Here is a 25,528-nt window from a genome sequence, read left to right as displayed (position 1 = left end):
ATTTATGAGAAACATAGATATCCGCACTATTTAGAAACCCAATTTAAATGTGGGATTTTTTGGAAAATCGATTATCTGACTTTTAATGCACTGTTGATTTAAGTTTGTGTTCCTCTTTATCAGAAGAACAACCTTATGCATGGGAGATTTAATCGATTAAATAGGAAGATTTAATCAACTAAATCTTCAAGTCAACGATTTTTGCTTATTTTGACCATTTAATCGATTAATTTTTTGACTTAATCGATTAAAGAGGGGCAGATTGGTAGATAGTTTTGAATGAGGGAAAAAATGGTTATTAAATAATTAATGAGGGGCAAAAGGGTGAAATAGCCCGCGATGTTTGTCCTTTGTTTATCCTGTTCTGTAACTTAAGAAGTATCGACACTTCAAAAATTCTGACGACACTTTGCGACACTCCCTGACACTCCAATACGCGTTATAGAAACTCAAAAAGAAAAATTCAAAGTTTGTGTTGCTTTGCGTTTTTAGTTCCAACTATTAGATTCGTTGGATTACGATTATCATTTTATTGAATTTAATATCTTATATTTTTTTGCAAAATTGATGAGTATTATAAGTTTAGCTTCAATTTTTTGTTAAGTTATTTAATATTAAATATAATATACATAACATAAATTAAAAATATTATTTAATATCAAAACGTGTCCTACCCTGATATGTCAAAATTTAATATTTTTAGAATTAACATATTAAAATATCGTGTCATGTCACGTGTCTCGAATTGCGACATAAATTGTAACTTCGGGTCTCGTGTTGCTACATAAATTTGAAAACCAATTTAGAATTGGTTATGAACCGGTTCAATTCACTAAACTTATAAATTAATTATTGGATTTAATGTTTGTCATTTTAAATTATATACGTTATGTCATTTTAAGAAAGATAGACACAAAGAATGAAAATTATGAGAGAAAAAATGAATGATTTTTTTTTTAATTTAAATTTTAAATAAAAAATTATTATTTTATGTCTATTTCTCTTTTAAAATGATATAACCTTAATGTCGTTTAAAATGACAAATAATTTTTCTTTAATTAAATTATAAGAATTGAATTGTTTTTTTCCAATTCACTGCTCACTGCTCAGCAAAGAAACCGAACGGAACCATGCAGAGTTCCCGCCCGTCTCCGAATTAGTTTCTTATACGCAATGTTTGTCCTTAATTTGTTCACTCTGTATTGTGTTGTAACGTACTTGGTGTTTGCAGGACCCCTTGATTTGACCCAACGATTCAATTTTCTTCATTCTACTTGATAGTTGGTAATGATAGCTTTGGGAAACCAAAAAGCACGCACGCAACTAATGTCTCTTTCATGTCCTTAAAGGGCCATCAAAGTCCAACCTCGAAATTTCTTGTGCGTTGACGCCGTTTACCATCTCCATCAATTTGGTTATAGTCTTCGTCCACCCCTTTAGTCTTCCACTTGTGAGAGAAATTGCTCAGCACATGTGTACCAGTTCCTCGAATAATGACAAAGCTTTTAAACTTGACTTAACATTTGATTGGGGGTTGATGTTTCCACGAAATTCATCATGCATGCATTGTTCCAACAAGTGTAAATTTCTTAGTATATATAAGAGTTGTCAGAGTGGAGCGAAAGCCATCAATACCATTGACTGTTCCAATCAATGTACTTGTTTGTTTCACTAAGAATGGGAAGATACCTGAGTGTGGCAACATGTGTTGTCCTTTTGCTGTTGGCTGAAATTGCACAAATATGCTTGTGTTCAAATTCAACCTTCCCCTGCATAGAACGAGAGAGGCAAGCTCTTCTCAAGTTCAAAGCATCCCTTCATGATCCATCAAACAGGCTTTCCTCATGGAAAGGTATTCATTGTTGCCAATGGGAAGGCATAGCCTGTGACAATGTTACTGCTCATGTTATCAAGCTTGATCTCAGTAATCCTACCAACCTTGATCTCAGGTATCCTTTCTTCATGCCACCTTTGGTTACACCAGAATCTGAGGAGTATATAGAGTACAAGCAACTTTCTCTACAAGATGATACTGTGCAAGACGGAGTTCATATGCAAGCTCCAAATGTTAATCCATCTTTGTTGCAGTTGGAACACTTGACTTACTTGGACTTGAGTGGAAATGATTTCAATTCTAGTCCAATACCAAACTTCATTGGTTCTATGAGATGGCTTAGGTATCTTTCTCTCTCGGACGCTAACTTTGGCGGGAGGATTCCTCACAATCTTGGAAATCTCACCAACCTGCACCATCTTGATCTCAGTTACAATTTCCAAGATTTATCAAACGGTGACATGATCAATTGGATCTCTAAACTTCAATTATTAGAACACCTTGACATGAGTGGTGTTAACCTTGGGGATGCAGACAAGATGTTCCAGGTACTTCACATGCTTCCTTCCTTGTCACATATTTACTTGAGTGGTTGTGAACTTAACAAATATCTCATTCCACACCAAGCTTTCCAAAACATGACATCTCTTTCTTATCTTGATCTTTCATATAATTCGCTTCAAGGTCCAATTCTTGATGCTTTCAGAAACTTAACTTCCATTCAATTCCTCGACCTTTCTGCCAACAATATCACTTCGATTCCATCATGGTTCTCTGATGATTTTGAAAACATGACTTCCATTGAATCCCTCTACCTTTTTGACAACAAGATCACTTCAATCCCATCATGGTTTCTTAACTTGGAGAAACTTGTGCATCTTGATCTTTCTTTCAATAGGCTTCATGGTCCAATTCCCGAGACATTCCAAAACATGGTTTCAATTGAATTCCTTGAGCTTTCGTGGAACTATTTCACTTCAGTTCCATCATGGTTTCAAAACTTTGAGAAACTTAAGTTCCTTGATCTTTCACGGAATGGGCTTCGTGTCGCAAGTATTGATGCTTTCAGAAACATGACATCACTTGCGTATCTTGATCTTTCTCACAATGGGCTTCGTGGTCCGATTCCAGAGACTTTCCAAAACATGACTTCTATTGAGTTCCTAGACCTTTCCATGAACAATTTCAGTTCAATGATTCCATCGTGGTTTGCTAAGTTGAAGAGTCTTATCGTCCTTGATCTTTCGTCGAATGAACTCCCACATATGGAATGTTCTCTGCCATCAATTATAAGAAACATGTGCCACCTCAAATTGTTAGACTTCTCGGGAAATAAGCTTCAAGGAGAACTAACTGGAAGCTACGAATTGTCAGGATGCATTAGATATGATTTGGAGGCACTGGATTTAAGTGATAATGAATTTAGTGATCGCTTGCCAACTTGGCTGGGGCAACTTGAAAATCTAGAGTTCCTTGATCTCAGCTCAAATTTTTTCTATGGGCCCATTCCCTTTTCTCTAGTGCCAAAATTAAAAAAGTTGAATGAACTTGATTTATCTAACAATAAGTTGGACGGGATCATTCCTAATAATATGGGACAACTTGTCAACTTAACTTCCTTAGATCTTTCTTCTAATAAATTTTATGGTTTATTTCCTCAAAGTCTCTGGCAACTTATGCCCCAACTTTCGTATTTGGATCTTTCTTCAAACAAGTTGGAGGGTACAATTTCTACAAGAGAATGGCCCTCAATTGTGCCCTACATATATTATTTGGATCTCTCCAATAACCAAATCGGTGGATCACTTCCAGAAAATATAGGCCATATGATGCCCCGATTGTATAACTTGATTCTTGGAAATAACCTCATAAATGGTTCAATACCAATCTCTTTGTGCCAAATTACTAAGCTGAGCTACCTTGACCTTTCAAAGAACAAGTTATCTGGTGAAATTCCAAATTGTTGGAAGGATAATGAAGAATGGGAAGAAATAAATTTGTCATCCAACAACCTATCGGGTGAGTTTCCAAGCTCATTCGGGAATCTTTCCTCATTGGTATGGTTGCATTTGAATAATAACAGCCTTCAAGGTGAGCTTCCACTGTCTTTGAGAAATTTGAAGCAATTGGTGATTTTGGATGTTGGTGAGAATCAACTTTCTGGGAGTATACCATCATGGACTACAAACATTTTTCCTTCACTACAAATTCTCAGACTGCGGCAAAACTTGTTGGGTGGCAGCATTCCTTCACAATTATGCCAACTCACGACACTGAAAATTTTGGACCTTTCCCGCAACAAATTACAAGGTTCAGTACCTTGGTGCATAGGCAATCTTAGAGGAATGACTCTGGACAAATCATCAGATAAAGCCAATACAAAATTGGTTCCCATGCCGCATAATGATTCTGTCGCAGAGGCTCCTGGATGGTATAATGAGGATGTCAAAGAAGTCATGAAAGGGACAGAAGTTGAGTACATCAGAATCTTGAAGTTTGTAGTCATCATGGACTTGTCAGAAAACAATTTGGTTGGGTCCATTCCCAATGAAATAACTTTGCTCACTGGATTACATGGCATGAATCTGTCAAACAATCATTTGAAAGGAGAGATCCCTAAGATGATCGGTGATATGAAATCATTGGAATCCTTGGACGTGTCTCATAACCAACTTTCAGGCACAATTCCAAACAACATGCCAGCTTTAACTTTCTTGAGCCATTTAAACTTGTCACACAACAATTTTTCAGGACCAATTCCCAAAGGTAATCAGTTTTCAACATATGACTCATCTATTTATGCTGACAACCTGTATCTTTGTGGATCTCCACTTCCAAAATTATGTCCTGGTGACGAATCAAATCCAGCTCCTGAAAGCAAAGGTAATGAAGATGATATTGATGATGGCAAGAAAGAAAAGGTAGAAAAAATATGGTTCTACTTTGTAATAGCGGTTGGCTTTGCTACTGGTTTCTGGGGAGTTATTGGGACCTTATTTTTCAACAAGAGTTTTAGACATGCTTACTTCAGATGGGCGGATGACAAGACAGACAAGATTTATGTGGCAATTGTTATAAAATGGGCAAAGCTAAAGAAGCTGATGATGATGATGAGAAGCCGTATGAGTGGGTGACTGTTGTTTCTCTTTTCTTTCTTTTTCTATATGTTTTACTAGTAAATTCAATAAGGTTTGTGTCGTTTTTCTGTTTTTTTTTTTAATTTCATCTTTAGTTGACACAATGTTGTATGGCTTTAGATAGATATTTTAAGATTTACTGTGTAATTGTAGCAAGTAGTTTATGCTTTGAAGTTTGAGCACTAGTTATTGTTTACAGCAAATAAACAAATTCCAAATAAAGTTTGAAATTTGTGTTATGGTCTAGTAATTAATAATGCATGCAGTGTGGCACATGTTTTCGTGAGTGGAATTCTTCAATTCATTTATATGTTAATTCACATAGTAAATGCATTAATTGGGCAAAATAGTTAAATTTTCCATAGTTCATTTTCTCTAAGAAATGTGTTTAAAAAAAAAATTATTTCAATTACTTTGTAGATTGTAGTTGGAAATTGGAATGGTCATACAGAAGAATCAACTCAATCAAGAGTTTCTGTAAACTTGCGCTGAATGATTACATTACACTAATAGATATACTTCATTTAATATTGGAGTCAGAAAATTTTATAAAAGGGTGTGAGTAAAGGAGGATGCAGACAAATACGTAGTAAGATTTGAAGAACTTTACTATCTTTTTTTTTTTTTGGAAAAATGTGTGTCATTTTAAAGGATGTAAAGTTATGTCATTTTAAATGAGAGAAAGATAAAAGAGGAGATAGAGTGGACAAAAAAAATATAAAAGTGTGGGTTCCACCTCTTTGTGAGAGTGAAATGATATAAGTTATGTTATTTAAAAGAACAAATATTTTTTTTTTTACACAAAAAATAATAAAACCATAAAAGGATAACTTATTACAAAAAGTTTTATATTTTAATCACTTTACCTTCATAAATTTGATTTTAACAGCCTAAAATTTGGTTATAAGGGTTTCAAAGGATAACCTCAGTTAAAGTTGAATGATACTAACGCTTTAATTAAAAACCAAAGTTTAAAGGGTTAGGCGAAATACCTAAAGTGGGTTTAGAACAACTATAATTCAAGGGGGATAAAATGCATTTACTTGTTTTCTTTGCCCAACCAATCATCTACCGGGAGTTATTTTCTTAGCTATGTAAATATTGATATTAACAAGAAGCATACATAAAAGCAAAACAGAAGGCCTTGACTCTTACCTCTCAACTTTTACTTCTCGAGAATAAGTTAAGGTTCCTTTTTGCGATGGACTTGCATTAAACATCACAAAAAGGAACCTTTACTTTTAAATCTTGCCCTTCCCATGTTATGATCACATTGGATGGCATTTAGTCTGGGTGCTTCACATTTTTTAAACCTTTACATTCTCTAGTTTTTCTTCAAGAAACCAACTATAATAACCCACACTATTAAATCTTGCAAATATAAGATGATTAGTAAGTTTTGTAATGTTGAGATAAGTAAGTTTTGATGCAAGCTTTGGTGAGTTAATTATGTAATATTAAGTTAAATAATAAAACTTGCTGCAATGGGTTCCGTTAACCGCTATAACAGTTATGCAAAAAAAAGGAAAATTGTGATAAGTTAATTATTAAATTAACTTGATAATATGGATAAGTATATCATTCATGCCAAACAAGTATAGGACTCAATTAGTATTATTAAATAAGCTTGTGGGTCAAAGTTTAATTATGATAAAGTTTAAAGATAGTTTTGCAAATACACAAAACTTGGTCTAAATTTAATTTTGTTGATATAATTGCATTATTTGGAGTAAATTATGGATTTATAATATTTTTTATTAAGCTAGTTATGACTAAAAAAATTAAATTAATTATATCAGTTAAATTACTAACCAATAAAATAAGGGAAAAGCTATTCTCGTGTCACATAAGACAAGTTTTTTCTCTTACACACCTTTCGATAACTGTGTCATCTTTTTCTTTTCTTTTATTTTTTCAAGTGATGAAGCTCACTAATTTGACTATATAACATGAGATAACTGTCTCTTTTAACCTGAGATTAATATATAAAATAAATGTTAAGTCAAAAAGTCAACATATATCCATTTTAAATCCATTTTCTCCTACCAAATTCGGTCACCTCCATTCTCTCTCTCCTTCCACGTGATTTATTTCTTCTTTTCCCCTGCTCATGGTCGATGCTTGAATGGTGGGAAGGGCAAGCTCATAGCTCCTTGTTTAGTCCATTTTTCCACTTTTCCTATCTCACAAAACTTGAAGCTTTAGGTCTTAGGAGTCTAACCACCACTTGGTTCATCTTGGGTGGCTATTTTTGAAGAGATTTCTCCCCTCTATATGCACTGCTGCTGTTCACTGCTGTTAAAAAATGGGACTGTTTCCATGGTTTTAAATGTGGAAAATGATCTCTTGATGTTTTGGAGTACATTGGTGTAAAGAAGCTACAATTCAAGTGGTGAGTTTCCATGCTTTAATCCTTGGTCTATTGCTATTTTTTTGGCTGAACAATATGCTTGGAGGATAATGTTTTGATATATTTTAAATGTGTATTAATGTGTCTTGTTGTTGGTTGTTGTTGTAAAATCATAGAGAATGGATGTTGAAAACTGAAAATGGGATGGCCTATTTCTAATGTATATTTCGTCCCATGAAGGAAAAAGAGTGAGGACCAAGTGTTTGATGAAATGCCTAGGTGAAATCATGAATGTTGGATATGAATTTAGTGAATGGATCATTATCTTAGTGATTGAAACGTAAAGAAATCCACGAACCCTTTATGCCACCAATGTTTCGGCCATGTAGGAACAATGTATGAAGAGTAGTGTTTCATGATGTTTTTTGATGTTTAGACGCATCTTTTGATGAATTTGAAGTTCAAGGAATTATGTAAAAGTCATTAGAAATTTGAAAGGCATATGTTTCCTTTATGTATGCCATTATGTCATATAGTGTAAAATGTATAGGGATTGGGTTCTATAATGTTTTGATGAGGTTTTGATGTGTCTTGTGTTTGATTAAGTTGGTTGTACCATGAATAAGTTGATTGGAAGTTATAAAAATCCATAAATTCCTTTTGATGCCTATATTTCTGCCATGATCATGTTGATGAAGGAGATGATTTGTTTGTTGGAATTCTAATAAGAATTAAGGTATATTGGTTTGTACGATGATGATTGGATCACTTAGGAACAAAGAAGATGTGTAAAATCCATTGAGCTTCACTCTATATATGTTTCGGCCATATGATGTGCCTTCGGCATATAGATGTTTCAGAGTAAAAAGAATAAGGATTTGACAGTAATTCAGTGATAAAAAGTATTATTTTTAATGAATTATTGATAATCCATCTTCAGGCACACTTTCACTCTGATTTAATGTTTTTATAGGAGGAAAGCGAGAGATTGGCGCGGATCGTGTCATGACCAATGACTTTTCAAGCAAGTGGCGTGAATATTGAAGGAACTTCACGCTATTAGCGCCAACTTCATGCAACTAGCGTCAAGTTGAAGATATCCACTGCCTTTTCATGCTAATGGCGTGAATTTCACGCTAATAGCGTGAAAACCAAGGGAGCAATGCTATTCCACGCCAATAGCATGGATTTTGATGCTAGTCGCGCCAAAGTAAAAACGTCCACTGATGCTTCACGCTAATGGCGCCAATTTCACGCCATTAGCGCCAACTTCATGTTAATGGCCACGCTAGTTGCGCCAAGTGAAGGAGTACTCACTGCAATCTCACACTAATAGCGTGATTTTCATGCTAGTCGCGCGAAGCACAGGAATATCAACTTATCGCCCGCGCGAATCGCGCGGATCTGGCGCTGATCGCGCGGGCGTCGTGATTGCAGCTTCCTAATTTGCAGATTAGGACAGAAACGGAAAGAATAATCAAATCTTTTGGAAGATTATAACCTGATTGAGTCATTGGATATAAAAGGGAGTCAGAAACCCTAAGAGAGACAACTTTTGCACGGAGAAGAATACGGAGGTAGAAATCGAAGCAAGCTTTTGGATTGAAGATTCAAGCTTTCTTCTTCTCCAAATTTTCTGGTTGTTGTTTTATTCATGATTTCTTTTTCATACATTGAATTGTCAGACATGAACATATCTGGCTAGTCTTTCATTATTGTGGTAAGGGTCACAACCCTTAATGTGAATCCCTTGTAGTTTGGTTAATTTTTATATTTATTTATTCCAATTGTATTTATTTTATCATGTTCTTCATTTTATAATTCTTTTAGAACCGATCACTCTATTAGGATTGCGAGGGTTAGGGTTTTCAATAGGAATATTGAGATTCTAGTTCCTGACAAAGGGTAAAATAACAATTCATGTACGCACTAGGGATAGGCTTCATGAATTGCAAACGTGAAAAATTCACTGATTTAAAGGCTTAACTTGAAAAGGAATTTCTAAGGGATTAGGATTCTGATAGGGTTAATAAAGTTAAGATCACTAAGAAATTAGGGCTTAACTAATCAATTAATATATGGTGAATTGTTTGATCAATGGTTAAATTAAATGTAAAACTTAATTCATAGTGCAAGGTGGGGATCATAAAGGTGTTGGCGTCTTTTATCGCAATATTATTTTAAATATTTTCTCAATTTTAATCTGTTATTCTCAAGGTTTTAAAAGCATCTTTGAATTATTCACAAGTTTTTGAATAGTTCTCAATTTTTACAACCACAATTATTCTCAAACCAATTTTATTAATCCAACAAGGGAGGAATAGTTAAAATAATTTTGGTGCCTCAATCCTCGTGGAGACGATACTCTACTCATCATTTTATTACTTGGAACGATCGGTACAATTGCCGATTTTTCGTAACACCATACTAGGTAAATTGACCTAGGAAGTTGATTAATTGTTGAATGATGATGGATTATGATCATTATGTTATGTCATGTATAATGGACTTGTTGGTTATCAAGGAAAATCTTGAAAGGTTAATGAACTTGAAATATTATGTCTAGGTCATATTAAGAAAAGATGACTTAGAAGCTCAGTTAATTTTGGATGGAACTTGGAATGTGATTCTAGGTTCATTTTAAGTATGTTTAAGACATTGTAAGCTTGTTTGACGTGAAGCCTCTTTAATGTTTTCCTTGGCATCATTTTCGACCTTAAAGTAATTAAATGGGTTGGATATGTATTGGACTTTGAGTTATGATTCGTAAGTTATTTTGGTGGGCATGTTAAGCCTATGCCAAGTGACAAAGACCTACCTTGGGTTAATATTCTAAGTTAACTAGTTTTGGGGTCCATTTTTGACTTGTGATTCAAGTGGTGTGACTTTTGTTTTGGCATGGTTTGGTTATGTTTTGGATTTGTCTTGGCATGATTAGGAACTTTAAAGTGTTGATTAATCATGTGTATTATTATCTTGAACTTGGAAATTAGCATGTAAAATGTAAATTTCTTCGAATACGTGTTAAGTCTGTTTGTTGATTGATGGCATCTGTATTCATTGGTATTGGTTGATAAACCAAGTCAGAACCAAGTGATACTGTGCTTCGAGATCAAGTTTTGGAAAAGTCTACTTAGTTTTCTTGGATATCAAGTAAGCCTGCTTTGGGAGCTATAAGAGATAAGCTCTTGGTTTAAAGAGTTTTCTCCTAACTTGTTGTTCCACCATGATCTAGTAGGATTGTGGTTTGTATGTCTGTATATCTGACTATGTTAGATGCTTAGTATTGTTGCATTCATGTAGGCTATGATATGTGACTATATGATATGTATACTTGATGTCTTGATTCTTGAATATGATAAGTATCTGATTTGTATGACTCGTATAATTACTAGTTCTTGACCAATGAACATATATATGTTGTGCTCCGGAGGTACTATGTTGCTCGAAGATTATGTATGAACTGTCCGAGAGAGGAACTAAGCTCCTGGATGTCGTATCTTGTAATGACTATCCGAGGGAGGATCTAACCTCCTGGATGTCCAATCTTAGTTATGCTTATAGGATGTTTGTTATGCTATGTATCTGACCCTTCATGCAAGAAGTGAACTCATGGGTCGAGACTATTCCATAAACCCTGGGTTTGTTGAGATAGTTGAATCTCACCCTTTCTGAGAATTTACATTTCAGGTACTGCAGTTGTAGCAGGAGAGCCCCCTCAAGGCAAGAGGCCGGTGCAGGGTGGCTAGACATTATGCTGGAGTAGCTAGTTATATATTTTGTATATGGATGACTGTATAGATTCATTTTGAGGCATAATATATGATCGTGCATTTATAGTTGTTATCCATTCCTTTGAGAGGCATGTGAAGCCTTTTATTTTGTGAATGTTGGGTATTCGTCTGAGCATGTATGTCTGTATTAGCATGGAGCCATAGTTTATTATATAATGTATTTCAATTATCTGTCTTGTGTTTGTCATGTAAAAGTATGTAAGTTTAGGTCTGATGAGTTTTGGCACGGAGTCATACTCTATAGGAATCCATGGATGGATTATAACTCTGTATGGATTGTCTGATATACAGGGATTGTTTATGATGTGGGACTTGATCCCAGATAGTTCGAAATATAGTCGTTATGTTGTCTGTTTGCCACTATCCAAAATGGTACTAATTACCATATTCTGATAGTATGTTGACTATTTAATATAGTCACCGAAAAAGCAAATAAGAGTTCTATGCAAGTATGAGATTGTACAATCTAAGAATATTGGAAAATAAATTATGTCTGGCAATACGTAAAGATAAAATAAAGGAAAATTTTTATTCACCTATTTACACAAGGTAACGGTGATGCTTATATGTCAAGTCTTTCGCCAAAGTAATTAATTTATGAAGCGTTTTTGTACCATATGTATGTTAACAAACCGGCTGTAAACAGGATAACACCAATAGAAGCTAGAACACTTTAAACTTCAATCTTACTTCTCTCCTCCATGAAAACAGACTTTAAATTGTTGAAATAGTTTAATCAGATACCCTTGTGTTTGTGTGAGACTTTGTGTGTTGAAAAGGGGAGCTGAAGCCATTAATGGGTGTTTTTGCTTGTAGTGTAATCCAACACTTCATTAAGCATGTTTAAGAATCGTAAAGTGTAAACAACATTGTTTGATATAGGTAATGAATCTCATTCACAATAAAAGCTAATGTAATTAACTATTGTTGCTGTTACATTTATATTAAGGTTACCTTTTATGAAATTTCTGAAGGTTTCATTATTGGATTTGTATTATACAGTTTAGAGGATCAAAATCCCAACCCATGAATAATCTTTCTATATAATGAATGGGTAATTTCGGCTTTCTAGTTTCTTCACTATTGATAGCGGATATGGGCTTGGTCTATTTCTTACCTTTCTTTTTTTTCATACACCCAACTAGGTCTGCAACAAAGTTTTTGTTTGTGAGAGTTTACTATTTATTTTTCATACTTTAAATTAGTGTTATAAAAATCGAACCAGTCCGGACGCTTTAAACTGAAAACTGATAAATCAAAGGTGTGACTGGTCCGGGTTACACCAAGGATCGGATATGTAAGTGAACCAGTGTAAATCGGGTTGAACCGGTCGGTTATTAGCAAAATCGGTGACTCGCGGGTCAAACAAATCAACCCGATGATGAACTTTACCCATATCTCTTCTGGACATCCTTCAAGATCTGTGACAGACAAAGAAGAAGAAAACTCCACCGATATGATAGATGAAGAAGAAGAAAACTCGACCATCGATAAATGAAGAAATAGAAAAATAACAGATTTAGATCCACCCGATCGATGAACACTTGAATTGAACTTACCCATTCTTTTGGAAACAGGTACGCGAGAACCAATCTTAGTAATCCAGCTCGCTCCCGGCTACCTGTCCTTTGGACCCAAAGCTGCTTAGAAGTGGATTTGTCCTTTGGACCCAAAGCTGCTTAGAAGTGGATTTGAGTCACTAAAACAAGGATTTTCAGTCCTTTCTTCTAACCATAAAAGAAAAGAAAAATAAACACATTGAAACAAAGAAGAATGAATGGGAAAGGCGGAGGGGGAAAGTGCTGCAAACAAGCTATTTTCTGCGCTGATGTGAATAAAAAGAAATGATGGTTTTGATTTTCTCCCAAGTTGATTACAACTGGAAGACTAAAAGGGTTGATTTAATTGGTAAATTAAGTAATTATTTAATTAGTACATATAAATTGCAATGGAAACTAAAAAGGTTCATTTAAAAAAAAGAAAATTTAATAATTTCGAAATAATTTTTATATTTCATATTTTTTTCATGTATCATTTTTCTTCTATTCACATGTATGCAGCTTTAGCTTTATTTATTAATTTATTTATAGTAACGTGTTTATATTCATTTTAATTAAAAACAAAAAATTTATAATCAGTATCCTCAAATCAAAATTAGATATATATATATATATATATATATATATATATATATATATATATATATATATATATATATATATTAGGCCATGCAATTGAACCGATGACTCACTGATTGAACTAATGACCTACTGGTTGAACCAATGACCTAGTAACCCAGCACTCTGACCGATTCAATAATCGGGTTTGTTTTTATAACATTGCTTTAAATTATTGATTTTGATTTACACGCAAAAAATGTGTACATCATAGTTTAATCATGTCTTATCATATTATTACAAAATATTGATTGATCATAACATAATTGTTTAGAGTATTAAATTATTTTACTAATATATGACAACAAATAATTCAATTAAGTATGAAAATTTTGTAATGACAATAGTTAAAAAAGTATATATATATATATATATATATATATATATATATATATATATATATATATAAAATTAAAATATATCGAGAGAGAATGATATGTTTTTGTCTTAAAATAAAATTTAAGAAAAAAGTAGATCTAAATAAAGTATTATATCATCAATTATATATATAGACACTAATAGAAAAATTAATATTTTCAACGGAATTTTTCCGTTGGAAATTATGAAAATTCCGTTGAAAAATCATTTTTGGACGGAATTTTTGACGGAATTCTGCTGTTGGATAACCCTCCGTCGAAAGGAAACGGATTTTTTTTTCCGTTGGTATTTACAACGGAATTTTTTTCCGTTGGAAGACTTACTTTTCCGTCAAATAAATAAAGTCATGAAATAATATTAAAATAAAAAATTCCGTTGAAAGTTTCAACGAAAAATATATCCGTTAAAAAATTCCGTCACAATTTGCGACGGAATTTAACTATAATTCCGTCGATAATTGCAACAGAAAATATTCTGTTGTAAACTTCAACGGAATTTATCGACAATTTCGTCTGTAATTTCAACGAAAAATTATTCTGTCGAAAAGTTCTGTTTCAATTTTTAACGATTTTCAACGGCAAAAATTTCAACCGAAAGTACTGTAACAGTTTGCAACGGATTTCATGTATAACTCTGTCGAAAATTTCAACAGAATTAAATTCCGTTGAAAATTCTTAACCGTTTACAACGGAATGTACATAGAATTCCGTCGAAAATAATATTTTTAATTTTTTAAAAACATTAAATTCATATGGGTTTTAATTCAACAAAAATTGATGGCATTTTAAACTGCCAACATAAATATTGACGTCATTTTAAAAAGTGCCTACGAATATGGGGCCACTAAATCCATCTGCGTGATTTGAAGTTGATTTTCTCAATCAACGGAATAAGCAGCCATTAAACTTTTTCTTTGGACAAAAGATATGGCAGCCATTAAAGATCGCCGCTGGGCTTTTGCTTAATAATTAAAAAAAAATAAGCAGTAAAAACAACTTTTATTTTTTTAAAATCATTTAAAATATACTACAATTACATACAATCAAAATGAAAAAAAAAATCGCATACCAAAAAAAAAAGATAACTTAAATTCAAATGAAGTCTAAAAAAAATACATGAAACAGAAGAAAAATGCTAACTAAAGGCTTATGTCTTAACACTTGCGCTAGCCACCAAAATATGCATTATTTGTTTGTCATGAAGGATCTGCAATAGAAAAAAAATTATAGGTAAAATAATTTCACACTTCACTCTATTTCAAGACCAATCCAATATCCACATCAAACAGAACAGCAGAGGTAAAAATTCTAAGAATGCGTGTGAAGAAGGTAAACCTAATCAAGTGATCAAAGGAAACACAGGAAACTAACCATAATCATACTGAGCATCAAAGCTGCATCTCCACCCGTGGAAATTCCATGAACAAGAGCAACCTATTATAACAAAATAGCACCATTCTAGAAAATATAAGAATTTTTATGGTAAAAAGTAGACATAAGGAGCTTCAAAATGATATAAAATTTGCCCCATTCCGAGGTATACAACTCCATAATGTATCATAGGAAATGGTTGACGTGAAATTTCCTACACATTCTAAAATCCTAATTATTATTAAGTTAAATTCTTAGATTAGAATAACGCATAAGAAAAATTAGGATACCTCAATCATGTTAAATTCTAATCTAGTGAGTTGTCACACTAAGGACTCGGTATCCAAGTGATTAACAAGAGACATAGGTTGTATCCAAGTTCCATTTCTAATGTGCATCTGACTTGAAATTAGTCTTGTAGCCTTTTCTCTAATTGTAGAATCTGCCACATGATAATTTAAATACAAAATAAAAGAGATGTACAAAGAAGAGATAATTTATCTAGATATACGAATTACCCCTATTATTTATACAAAAAATTATTTCTGTAGTTAATGCAGATAAGTTATTTGTATTTACTTTTAAAATGACGTCGTTTTAGGATTGAAAGATTACAAAATTATAATTATAAAGACTATAATAACCCTGAAATAAATTAAAATTACAAAAACACTATGATTTTCGTTCCAAAACGATGTCGTATTGGGCTTACTGCATATAACTTATATGTAGTAACTGCAGAAAAAATGAACCCTAATTTATAAAATGGTTGGACTCCCACAATTTGTTCTCATATTCAATTCAATAAATTATTTCAAATTACCGGTGGGTCATTGATTGCATGTGTCACGCTGGATTGTTTGGATTTCACTGATCCAACCTTTAAAACAAGTTTATGGCCACAACAAAATCAGTATAAACAACCTTTCAAACACGTTCATGGCCAGGAAAAAATTAATTGAGGAGGTTAATTATATTGGATTAGGTATGAATCCGAGCACCAATGGTCCAACTGAATCATTTACTCACTTGTTATGGGGTCATGAGAAGCTTAAAAATAAAACAGTTAACGGGTTAAGTAACATATTACAAATATAAACCTAATATTACATCTTAATTCAAATATTTTGACAACGAAATTACTATAAATTCTATTTTCCCCAATAAACAAAGAAATAGAGTCTTTATAGAATGAAAAAAAAAAAAACTAACAAATTATTTTGTCCATAAAATAGAGAACAATTTAGATCTGCAAAAACACGTAAGAAATTCATAATATAAACCATAACTTTATTGGATACAATTGCTACAGTAAACTCACATGCATATATATCACCATTTCACCAACTGAGTTCTGACAACGTGGGTGGAGATATTCAAAAGCCTCCTTACATTTAATTGTGTTGTGTAGTGAGTTCTACTGTTACTTCTCATGTAGAGTAGGGAAGAGTCTTATATTTCAACATTTTTTTAACAAAGAGATTCCTGAATATTCCTTATCACATGACCCACAAACTGTGTATGTAACCTTAACTTTTAAGTTCTAACCATTAGATTTGAATCCCACCATGATCTTTCAAATTTTTAGTCATCCTTGCATAGCTGATACTTCAATTGGAATTAACTCTCTTTGGCTGTCTGCTTACAATTTTGAAATCGCTTTACCATCTTAATCCTTCAAAAAAATTTCTTCAACCAACAAGATTGGTTTTTATTTGGAAGTTCTAAATGTATGTCATTTACTACAACAAATGGAGTGAGTTTTGTAGAAAAGAGATGAACCACTTTTGTTATATATAATCTATTCCTGCAGAAGAAGAAAGATGTATCTATTAGAATAAGTTTAGCTCTTGTAGGATCCTACTTTGTTTTTTGTTTTTTTATGTTTTTTTAAGTTCTAGTGTATTTTAAGTATTGTATCATCTTTCCTTTTCAAAGGTTCTATGACACCAAATGCACTTTGTAGAACAGACAATCATATATAGAATAATATTATACAAGTAAGCCATTTGGATGTCTGCTACGAAGTGACATGGTTTTCTTCATGTTAGTTTTCTGTACTATAATTATTTGTCCTGATGAGGCAACTTTGTGTTGTTGCCTCATTGGCATTTATATAAAAAACTCATAATTCTAAATGATGAATTAGCATGGATTTGAACATCACTAACTATCTTATTACATCTACATATGCTTGTTTTTGAATGACAACTAATTAGTCAAAAGCTAACCATTTAAAAAAAAAAATCTTAATTCTTTTTTCCATTTCACTTATGTTTTAACATATTATTAATCTATATTTCCTGACATGATCAAAAATGTTTGTTTTCTTTAGGTAGGAAAAGATAACAAGAAAGTGAGAGAAAAAAGAAAAGAAAATTCAAATGGCGTGTAGCATGCCATCATGTAGTCAAACATTTGTCCTATGTGTGATATTGAGTTGCGCCATGCTGGCCAGAAATTTGCGTATAAAGTGTCATCTTTTGGATGTAACACACACAGAGACACCCACAAATAAAAGAAGAAATCCACAACCTCACGCCTTACCTTGTTTTACAAAGGCCACAAGTTCTCGAGCCTTTTTTCACACTCATCTTCCTCTTCGGAATGGCTCAGGTACTGATTTTCATATTCATTTTTTGCAGATTTATTTTTTTAATTTTTTGTACATGTTCATGATTATTTGGTTATATTTATATGCATAATTCAATTTAAAATTATTTGATGCAAATTTTATTATATCCTCTTGTATCTCTGTCTGCATGTGCTGTCCTTCACTGGATCCATAGCAGAAGGTGGTGTTGAAGGTCCTTACTATGATAGATGACAAAACAAAGAAGAAAGCAATAGAAGCAGCTGCAGATATCTTTGGTGGGTGTTTTAACTTTCACATGCTTTTTCATAATTTCATTTTCTTCCTGACTCATAAACCTTAAATCTTGTTCATAGAAAACCAATTTTTTTTGCCTTGGATACATGTTGATGGAATTCAACTGAGGATCCATATGTTTTAAGTGTTGGTACTTTGATCAACAGGGGTTGATTCGATTGCTGCAGATGTGAAGGAACAGAAGTTAACAGTGATTGGTCAAATGGATCCAGTGGCAGTAGTGAAGAAGCTGAAGAAAGTAGGTAAGGTAGATATAATATCAGTTGGACCTGCCAAGGAAGAGAAGAAAGAGGAAAAGAAAGATGAAAAGAAGGAAGAGAAAAAGGAAGAGAAAAAATAAAAGACAATAATACATATCATTGGATTTTTCATATTTTCCTATATAGAGAGAAGTCATGCTAAGCTGCAAAATTGTTCATATAGTTCATGTCATGAATAACGAAAATTTTTCATTGTGCAAATAACTTTTTTAAGTTTGATGATATCTGTTCCTTTTGTTCATGCTTGTAAAGTGTAATAAGTGATGGTAAAAGGCCAAAAAAGAAATGGCAACGCAAAAATCCTCTTCCATTCATTATGGTTCATTTTCTGTAAAAGCTAGATGAAGCCAAAGTCCGAAAGGGACTAAGGAATCCAACCTTGCTATTTAAAATTGAGAGAAGACAAAAGGAAAGGTCTTCAAATCATTCTTATGAGAGCGAGACATAACTCAAATTTACAAGATTGCTTGATGAGCAAAGCCTTTTCATTGATCATTTTGTTGAATCATTTGGTTAGGTATGGCTGCACATGATGGACAACAATGACACGGAAGTCTATTAAATTTTATGACATTCTAACCTGAAAACCATTCAGCAAGTTACTAATTTCAACTGTTAGGACACAATTACTTCAAATAAGTATAAGCTCGTGACTGTTTAAATAATTATTATGTGTCCTCTGCGTCTTTAAGCATACAAGTGCTTCCTCAGTATATATTGTATTTATCGACATTATGCTCAACATGTGAGAAAATAGTAAGAACCCAAAAATGGCTTGACATAGTTGCAGACTAGTCATACAAGTACAACTACAGGCGAAGATTGATATATATTTGAAAAATTCTCTGAGATGACAAAAAATAATCCTGAGAAGTATAAGACCGAAAAGAAAAATAAAGCGGGGGAAAAAGAATCAGTGGTTTTACGCAAAATAATAGAGGCCCTTTCTCTGTAACTCGTGAATTCTCCAGCTTATGATAAGTAATACTGATCATGTTATTAACCCCCGGAAGGAATAGATTTACGTTCTTATTCTTAAATATGGCATAATGAGAATGTTGTAGGGCCCACTTGATTTCCTTGTTTAAAAATGCAATTTTAAGGAGAAATTCAAGTTAACCAAGTGCCTGTTTGGATCCTCTTATTTTTAAGCTAGAAGCTACTTATAAGCATAAGTTAGGCCAAACAGGTTTTGGAAAAAGCTCTTATAACGAAAAGCTTTTTTTTTATAATGAAGAAAAAGCTGAAAATTAAAAGCTCCTAGGAGGAGCTTTTTTTTAGCTCTTATTTGTTTTTCTTGAATTGTGTGCTTTTTTTTTAAATGAAGAGTGATAAAGATAGAAAAAAAGATAATTTTCTTGAAATATGTGCTTTTAAGTAATTTTTAAGCTAAATTTTTTTTTGTAATTTCCAAACAGCTTTTAGCTTCTTTTTTTAAGCTCTTTATTTTAACTTTATCTTAAAGTAGCTTCTAGCTTAAAAATAAGAGCATCCAAACAGGCTCAAGGAGGCTGGATGATCGAGAGTTGTGTTTTTCTATATTCTTGTTTCCTTGTAGTCGTACCTTTGATAAAAGTTCTCAGTTTATGAACTCCTTATTGATTCAAAGTGTTCTTGCTTCGCGGCAAGAGTTAAATACACCCCTTCCATGGAACATTTCTTTTCCACTCTACTATCCCCTCCTCTCCTCTCCCTGGTCTCTAGGCACCTTTATAGTGGTGGGGCCTCCCCTACTAAAAAATTGCATTGATCAATTGTCCTATTAGGCATTCGTGACATGATTGTACCTCTAGGAATGCCAGCCAGTCTCCATTAAAGTATGTAACTGGACAATTATTATTTTTTATGATGGTCAGTTACAACTGACCGATTCAATCAAGAATAATAATACAAGCATACAACCAAGTAGAAACGACCAAGAGGTAAAACAAAAAGCCCAATAGGCTTAGCAGACAGACCAAATAAAGAGCAATGGCCATGTTCATTGAAGGCAGATACCGAGCCCCACGACTTAGATGATGAATACACTTGCGTTCAGGTTTCTGACTTGCCAATCCCATAAGCAGAAAATTTAGTACCTGTAACGGTATGAGGCTGTCCTGAATCTACTGATCCTGTACAAAGAATAACATAACTGCACGTGTTATGCTTTTAATTGCAAGAACAAATGTGCATCTTTTTATGAGTGCAGATTCAAAAGTAAATATGATAATGGTTTTATAGAAGAAAAAGAACCTTCCGCTCCGGGTGAGAGTTAAAAAGGTTTGGTAGGACTCAGATTAGATAAAGGTCGATAGAAACAATGGAGTAGAGAATTAAAAGCTAGCCTTCTTTATAGATTTAGCTACCTGACCCCATGTACCCGAAAAACTGTACTAAAGTGGTCTATGTAAGCATCACGAGCATGATAAATAAAAGACAATTAGCCAAAATCTATGTGTATGAAATTGAAGAGGAGGTCCCTACCTAGGAAAATTTTCAAACGAACAACGAAGATGGAAATTGGCGAACAACAAAAGCAACTGCAATCCAAATGAGTAAATAAAATATGTATTTTATCTTCAATGCCATTAGTTATACAGATAAGATTGGTTTTTTAGACCAAGACGAGTTGTTATCTACAACAAACTCCAATATGCCCAATACCATAGGCATGTGCAAGAAAACATGTCATGCAAGATGAAGATTACATATTGCATAGTATCCTAATTGTTTGGAGTTAGCGCTGCCATTCTGCATATGACAGAATACTCCTATCATGTGTATACACAGTAAAAATATAAAGCCAACAAATGAACCATAACAATAGCCTGACAGTAAAAGGGGATATGCTTTTCAATCCTCGTCTGTAACATGGCAGGCAGACTAATGGCTGTCTTTGAAGCCACGAAGAAAAGCAACCAACTTAAGCATGTGTGTGGAAAGCAACATAATAAATTACTGCATCCCTGCCTCTTGGCAATATTTTAAGCTACTATTGCTTGCTCTGGATTTGTGAAAATGCACTAATGAACCAGGAGACTTAAGTCTTACAACTCAAATTAAAAGAACATTTTATTTATAAATTTAATCTCAAAATCGTGAATGATAGACATAAATTTCAGCTGATATAAAACAATAACCAATAAGGAACAAATGAAAATGATACCACTTCAAATGTCAAAAGAAGGGGATGAGCCCAATAATTAAAATACGTAATTGATCATTTATTAAAAAAATTCATCCTGAAACAAAGGTTACAGTGGAAAAAGATTATAGCAAACAGTCATACTATAAACTATAAGAATGAAATTTTTACCTCAATAGAACAATGTTGCCTTTGGAGCAGTGATATGATAACTGATAAGGTTCTTCCTTTGTGATCGGCAATTCAAGTCTAGGACATAGCTTCTTCACACAAATGCAATGATAAGGGGTTTGCCCTTTTTTAGAACACTGTTGACTTTTCAGGTGATAAAAAGAAAAGTTTTTCAAACAAGCAAGATGGCGTTAAAATCCATAATTTCCAAAAGTTGAAGAGAAACTAGTGTTGTTACCAAAAAAAAAAAAAAAAAAAAAACAAGAGAAACTAGTGTACAAAATTAATGGATTGACTGTCCAGCATTCACATGATCAATCCTTTATGCATGTATAACTTATGAATCAGTGGCGGACCCAGAAAAAAAAAATTATGTCCGCACATTTAGTGACGGGGGTTCGGGGGTAGCGCCCCCGAATTTTGTTTTTGTAAAGAAAGTTTAAATCAACGCTTGAACCCGCTCATAATCTAGTTGCTTCCATAAAAGCTGCAGGCAATAGTTTGACCAATTATTCTCCCCTCCTAAATCTTACCAATCCTCAAAAACAAATATGAGAATATACTCCAGTACATCCATACATCATCACTCTATTTTATAGTGGTGAATAAAAAAGTCAACACTACCTATACAGAAGGCAAGCAAAATCACAGTGAAAGTCTCGTCTCTAGATATTAACTTATTTGAGAATGTCAGTCCTGCAATCAATCCTCTCTTTTTATAAAAATGAAAAAGGAAACAAAGGATGAAGAGAGCATGGGAATGGGTACGTGACAGGGGAGGAATAATAAGTTTTCTCTCTAATCAATTTGTGTTGCTACGTTGTTTTAATCATCTCCGTACGTTACTACGTTGCTAACTAATATAAGAATAAACATCATTTTTGGTCCCTAACAAAAAATTTGGTCCCCACTTTAGTCCATTATAAAATAAAATTAGTCACCTGGTCCCTATGAAATTCAAAGTGAACCCATTTTGGTCTTTTTGAGGGACTAATGTAGATCTTTTTTGAATTTGTGAGGGACCACAATTTTAACTAAATTGATCCACTTTAAATTTTTTAGGGACCTCGAGACTAATTTTTTTTTGTAAGGGACTAAAATGGGAACCATATTTTTTGTTAGGTACTTAAAAGGGTATTTACTCCTTATATATATATTGAACCAAGAGACAAATAAGGACCTGCAACCAAAAAAAAAGAAAAAAAAAAAACTGAAACCAAAAATTTTATGTCTGCATTTGCAGGCATTTGCCCGCAATTCCCGCAAGTGGGTCCGCCAGTGTTATAAATAGTTACTGCAAAAACCAAAGAATTGATATAAATAACTCCAGTTATAATTTATATTACTTAAGCCCAAAAAAATTAGTTACTACCAAGTAACATAATTTTTACACTATAAAATAAAGGGAAAAATGTTTGTTTTTTTAAATGACACAATTTATGTCATTTCACTCTCACAAAGATGTGGGACCCACACTTTTATATTTTTTTGTCCACTCTCTCTCCTCCTTTATCTATCTCTTCTCTCACTTAAAATGACACAACTTTACATCCTTTAAAATGATACACACTTTTCCCTAAAATAAATAAAGACCATTTAAGAACCTTAGTATTGAGGAATAAGCTCTTTGGCAAATGCAAGAAGATATGAATTAAAAGAAGCATAGCCTAAAATAATGAACAATAACTATTGATCATATATTATGAAAAAATGGACATACAGGTTTACATGTCAGTTACTGAGTGTAGAAAGAAATGTATATTAGGGGAAGGAGGGGGAGGAGGGGACCACATACTTTATTTCTCCAGCTTCTAACCAGCAGAACAAGCAGCAGGTAATTGGTCTCGCTTAGCCAGATCAAAAGTTGATGCCCCGTGAATTACAATATCCAATTTGAAAATCTACCTTATGACTCTATATGTCTATATCTTATACCGCATACTTCCCCTTCTCCTTCATCTGTTTTATCACTTCATGAGCATCAGCAATCTTTCCAGCATTCCGCAAACTACTCACTAATGTATTATAGACAACAGAGTTTGGACTACAACCTTTGGCCTCCATTTCCTTGAGCATTGAGCATGCTTCATCAAACTTTCCTGCCATACATAATCCCCGAATTAAGGAATTGTATGTAAACACATTTGGGATTTGTTCTCTAGAAACCATCTCACGAAACATTTCCTGTGCTTTCTCAAGCTCACCAGCTACTACATATCCTGTTATCATTACTGTGTAAGCCACCACATCTGGCATGCACCCGTTCTTTATCATCTCATCAAAAAAGTATTTGCAAGCATCCAGATTAGCAGCTCTGCTGAGTCCATCTATCAATGTGGTGAAATGAAGCACAGTTGGCTCTATACCTGTTTCTCTCATGTGATTTAAAAGATTAAGAGCTGAAAGCGGTTTGTCCCCTTTACCAAGAACATGAAGAAGAATGTTGTAGGTATGAAAATCCGGAGAAAATCCATTTCTACCCATCTCATCAAGCAGTCTGTGGAACTGATCCAACTTTCCAAGTCTGTACTTGGCATACATAACAATATTATAAGTGAAAATATCTGAGGAAAAACCCTCAAGCAACATCTGTTGATAAACCCACTCAATCAACTTGTACTGTTTTAAAACGAGAAGACCATGCAGAATTGCATTGTACGAGTGCTTAAAAGGCCTATAGTTAAAAGTTTTTGATTTTATGAACCTCTCCACCAATTTCTTAGCCAAGCCTGCCTCACCGCAAGTACGTATCAAAATATTGAAAGTACGGGCAGTAGCTGGAAACCCTTTCTCAATCATCTCATCAACCAACCTCCACAAAGCCTTAAACTCCTCACACTCAGCATATACGTTCATAATTAAGTGATAGGAATTTGCAGTGTGCCGGTAAGCTTCCTGTTGATTACACCACACAAAAAACTTATATGCCAGCTTTGCACACCTGGTCTTATTCTCACAATTTATGCTCTTCAAAATTCCAAAGAGAACCTCTCTCACAAGAAGCCCTGATGGCCTTATATGCAACTCAGCTAAAACCAACCTGGAATCAAGACCAGGACCATCTTGCCGAAGAACCTCAAGGACCCTCTTAGCATCTAACTTCACAGCTTCTAAGAACCCTTTTCTGAGTGAAAAGGGCTTTTGGTTACAGCTCCAATCCTCGTTCAAATGGAGCCTCTCATCCACAGTGGAATCATAATCTGAACCTACTTTTTTCAAAGGCTCCTCAACGCATTCAAATTCATCACCATTGAAGGGATGGTTACATAGTCTCCTCGAAATAATCAAACAATGTGAAAATTTGTGGACCATTCTTGGACCTAAAAGGGCTATTGAGTTCATGGTTCGAATTCGAACCCATCATCTCTGCAACTCTGAAATGCGCAACGAACACGATTTACCTAATAGTAGAACGGAGTTCCTTTGCTGTGGAAGCTTCGAGAAGCCCATTGTGCATGTGATTTGGTGAATACCCATCGAATCGAAAACCCGGTTTCACCAAACAGATTGAGTCTACAAGAGCAACGAGAAAAACATGAAAGGGACAAAATTGCGTACCATGTCGGACGGTATTTTAGAGTACTGGTCGAAACAACATTGTGGGTGTCAAAAAATGGCATCATATGGAGCTCCAATTCATTGTCTCTGGTGTGAGCGGGCTCATACAGTGAAGAAAAAAATCAAAATGGGAACTCTACAAAACCCTAACGCGGGAGAGCAAGGAAGAAGAAAGTAAAAAATGGTCTCGAAACGCATCGTTTTATTAACATGCATTTTTTAAATTCTTCTGAGTTTGGGCTTTAAGCAGTGTCCATTGCATTTTGGGCTCATTCAGACAAACCATTACAAAATGAATTGGACATTGCTTTATTGGGACATGCTTTCCGAATCAGGTTGTTCTTTACTAGATAATGTTGTTGCTCTTAAGGTGATGTTTGGATGGGTTTTTTTCAAAAAAAAAGATGTTTCTTTAAAAAAAAAAGGGGCTTCTGAAATTTGTGTAGTGTTTGGATACTTACTTATAAAAAAAAGTAAAAGTT

The 25,528-nt window shown here is 33.7% G+C and overlaps 3 protein-coding genes across 7 annotated transcripts; 2 read left to right on the top strand and 1 right to left on the bottom strand.

The window, feature by feature from the left end:
* The first annotated feature begins 1,658 nt into the window (after positions 1-1,658).
* On the top strand, positions 1,659-5,082 carry LOC133312382 (receptor-like protein 46). The gene is made up of 2 exons (XM_061513558.1): positions 1,659-2,848; positions 2,921-5,082. Exons 1-2 carry the CDS (start codon positions 1,678-1,680, stop codon positions 4,966-4,968), a joined length of 3,219 nt encoding a protein of 1,072 aa, XP_061369542.1. The 5' UTR covers positions 1,659-1,677; the 3' UTR covers positions 4,969-5,082.
* Positions 5,083-17,538: 12,456 nt separating this feature from the next.
* Positions 17,539-18,414, top strand: LOC133312379 (heavy metal-associated isoprenylated plant protein 39-like). 3 transcript variants are annotated; one of them, XM_061513556.1, is made up of 3 exons: positions 17,539-17,656; positions 17,833-17,911; positions 18,098-18,414. In XM_061513556.1, the coding sequence occupies exons 1-3, from the start codon at positions 17,648-17,650 to the stop codon at positions 18,268-18,270; spliced, it is 261 nt and encodes an 86-aa protein (XP_061369540.1). In that variant the 5' UTR covers positions 17,539-17,647; the 3' UTR covers positions 18,271-18,414. The 3 variants fall into 3 exon arrangements, with proteins under 3 accessions (XP_061369540.1, XP_061369539.1, XP_061369538.1); XM_061513555.1 differs by having other exon boundaries at positions 17,554-17,656; positions 17,830-17,911; XM_061513554.1 differs by having other exon boundaries at positions 17,554-17,656; positions 17,830-17,911; positions 18,077-18,414.
* Positions 18,415-19,928: 1,514 nt separating this feature from the next.
* Positions 19,929-25,180, bottom strand: LOC133312378 (pentatricopeptide repeat-containing protein At3g60050-like). Of its 3 annotated transcripts, XM_061513552.1 has the most exons (4): positions 23,540-25,180; positions 23,284-23,447; positions 21,489-21,580; positions 19,929-20,304 (listed from the first exon to the last, which is right to left on the bottom strand). In XM_061513552.1, exons 1-2 carry the CDS (start codon positions 24,828-24,830, stop codon positions 23,395-23,397), a joined length of 1,344 nt encoding a protein of 447 aa, XP_061369536.1. In that variant the 5' UTR covers positions 24,831-25,180; the 3' UTR covers positions 19,929-20,304; positions 21,489-21,580; positions 23,284-23,394. The 3 variants fall into 3 exon arrangements, with proteins under 3 accessions (XP_061369536.1, XP_061369535.1, XP_061369537.1); XM_061513551.1 differs by having other exon boundaries at positions 23,284-25,180; XM_061513553.1 differs by lacking the exons at positions 19,929-20,304; positions 21,489-21,580 and adding an exon at positions 22,655-22,782.
* Positions 25,181-25,528: the final 348 nt, after the last annotated feature.

This window comes from Gastrolobium bilobum, unplaced genomic scaffold (assembly GCF_033153095.1).
Source record: "Gastrolobium bilobum isolate Gb01-03AN ecotype WA unplaced genomic scaffold, APGP_CSIRO_Gbil_v1 utg5148, whole genome shotgun sequence".
Lineage (NCBI taxonomy): Eukaryota > Viridiplantae > Streptophyta > Magnoliopsida > Fabales > Fabaceae > Gastrolobium > Gastrolobium bilobum.
The sequence above is the reverse complement of the archived record's forward strand: the minus strand, read 5'-3'. Positions and strand labels throughout refer to the sequence as shown.

Excerpts from the sequence above, each read along its gene's own strand:
- LOC133312382 (XM_061513558.1), top strand. The coding sequence starts at position 1,678 with ATGGGAAGATACCTGAGTGTGGCAACATGTGTTGTCCTTTTGCTGTTG. Across the intron at positions 2,849-2,920 it reads TCAAAACTTTGAGAAACTTA|CGTATCTTGATCTTTCTCAC; the intron begins AGTTCCTTGATC and ends TGACATCACTTG.
- LOC133312379 (XM_061513554.1), top strand. Across the intron at positions 17,912-18,076 it reads AGCAGCTGCAGATATCTTTG|GGGTTGATTCGATTGCTGCA; the intron begins GTGGGTGTTTTA and ends TTTGATCAACAG.
- LOC133312378 (XM_061513551.1), bottom strand. The coding sequence starts at position 24,830 with ATGAACTCAATAGCCCTTTTAGGTCCAAGAATGGTCCACAAATTTTCA.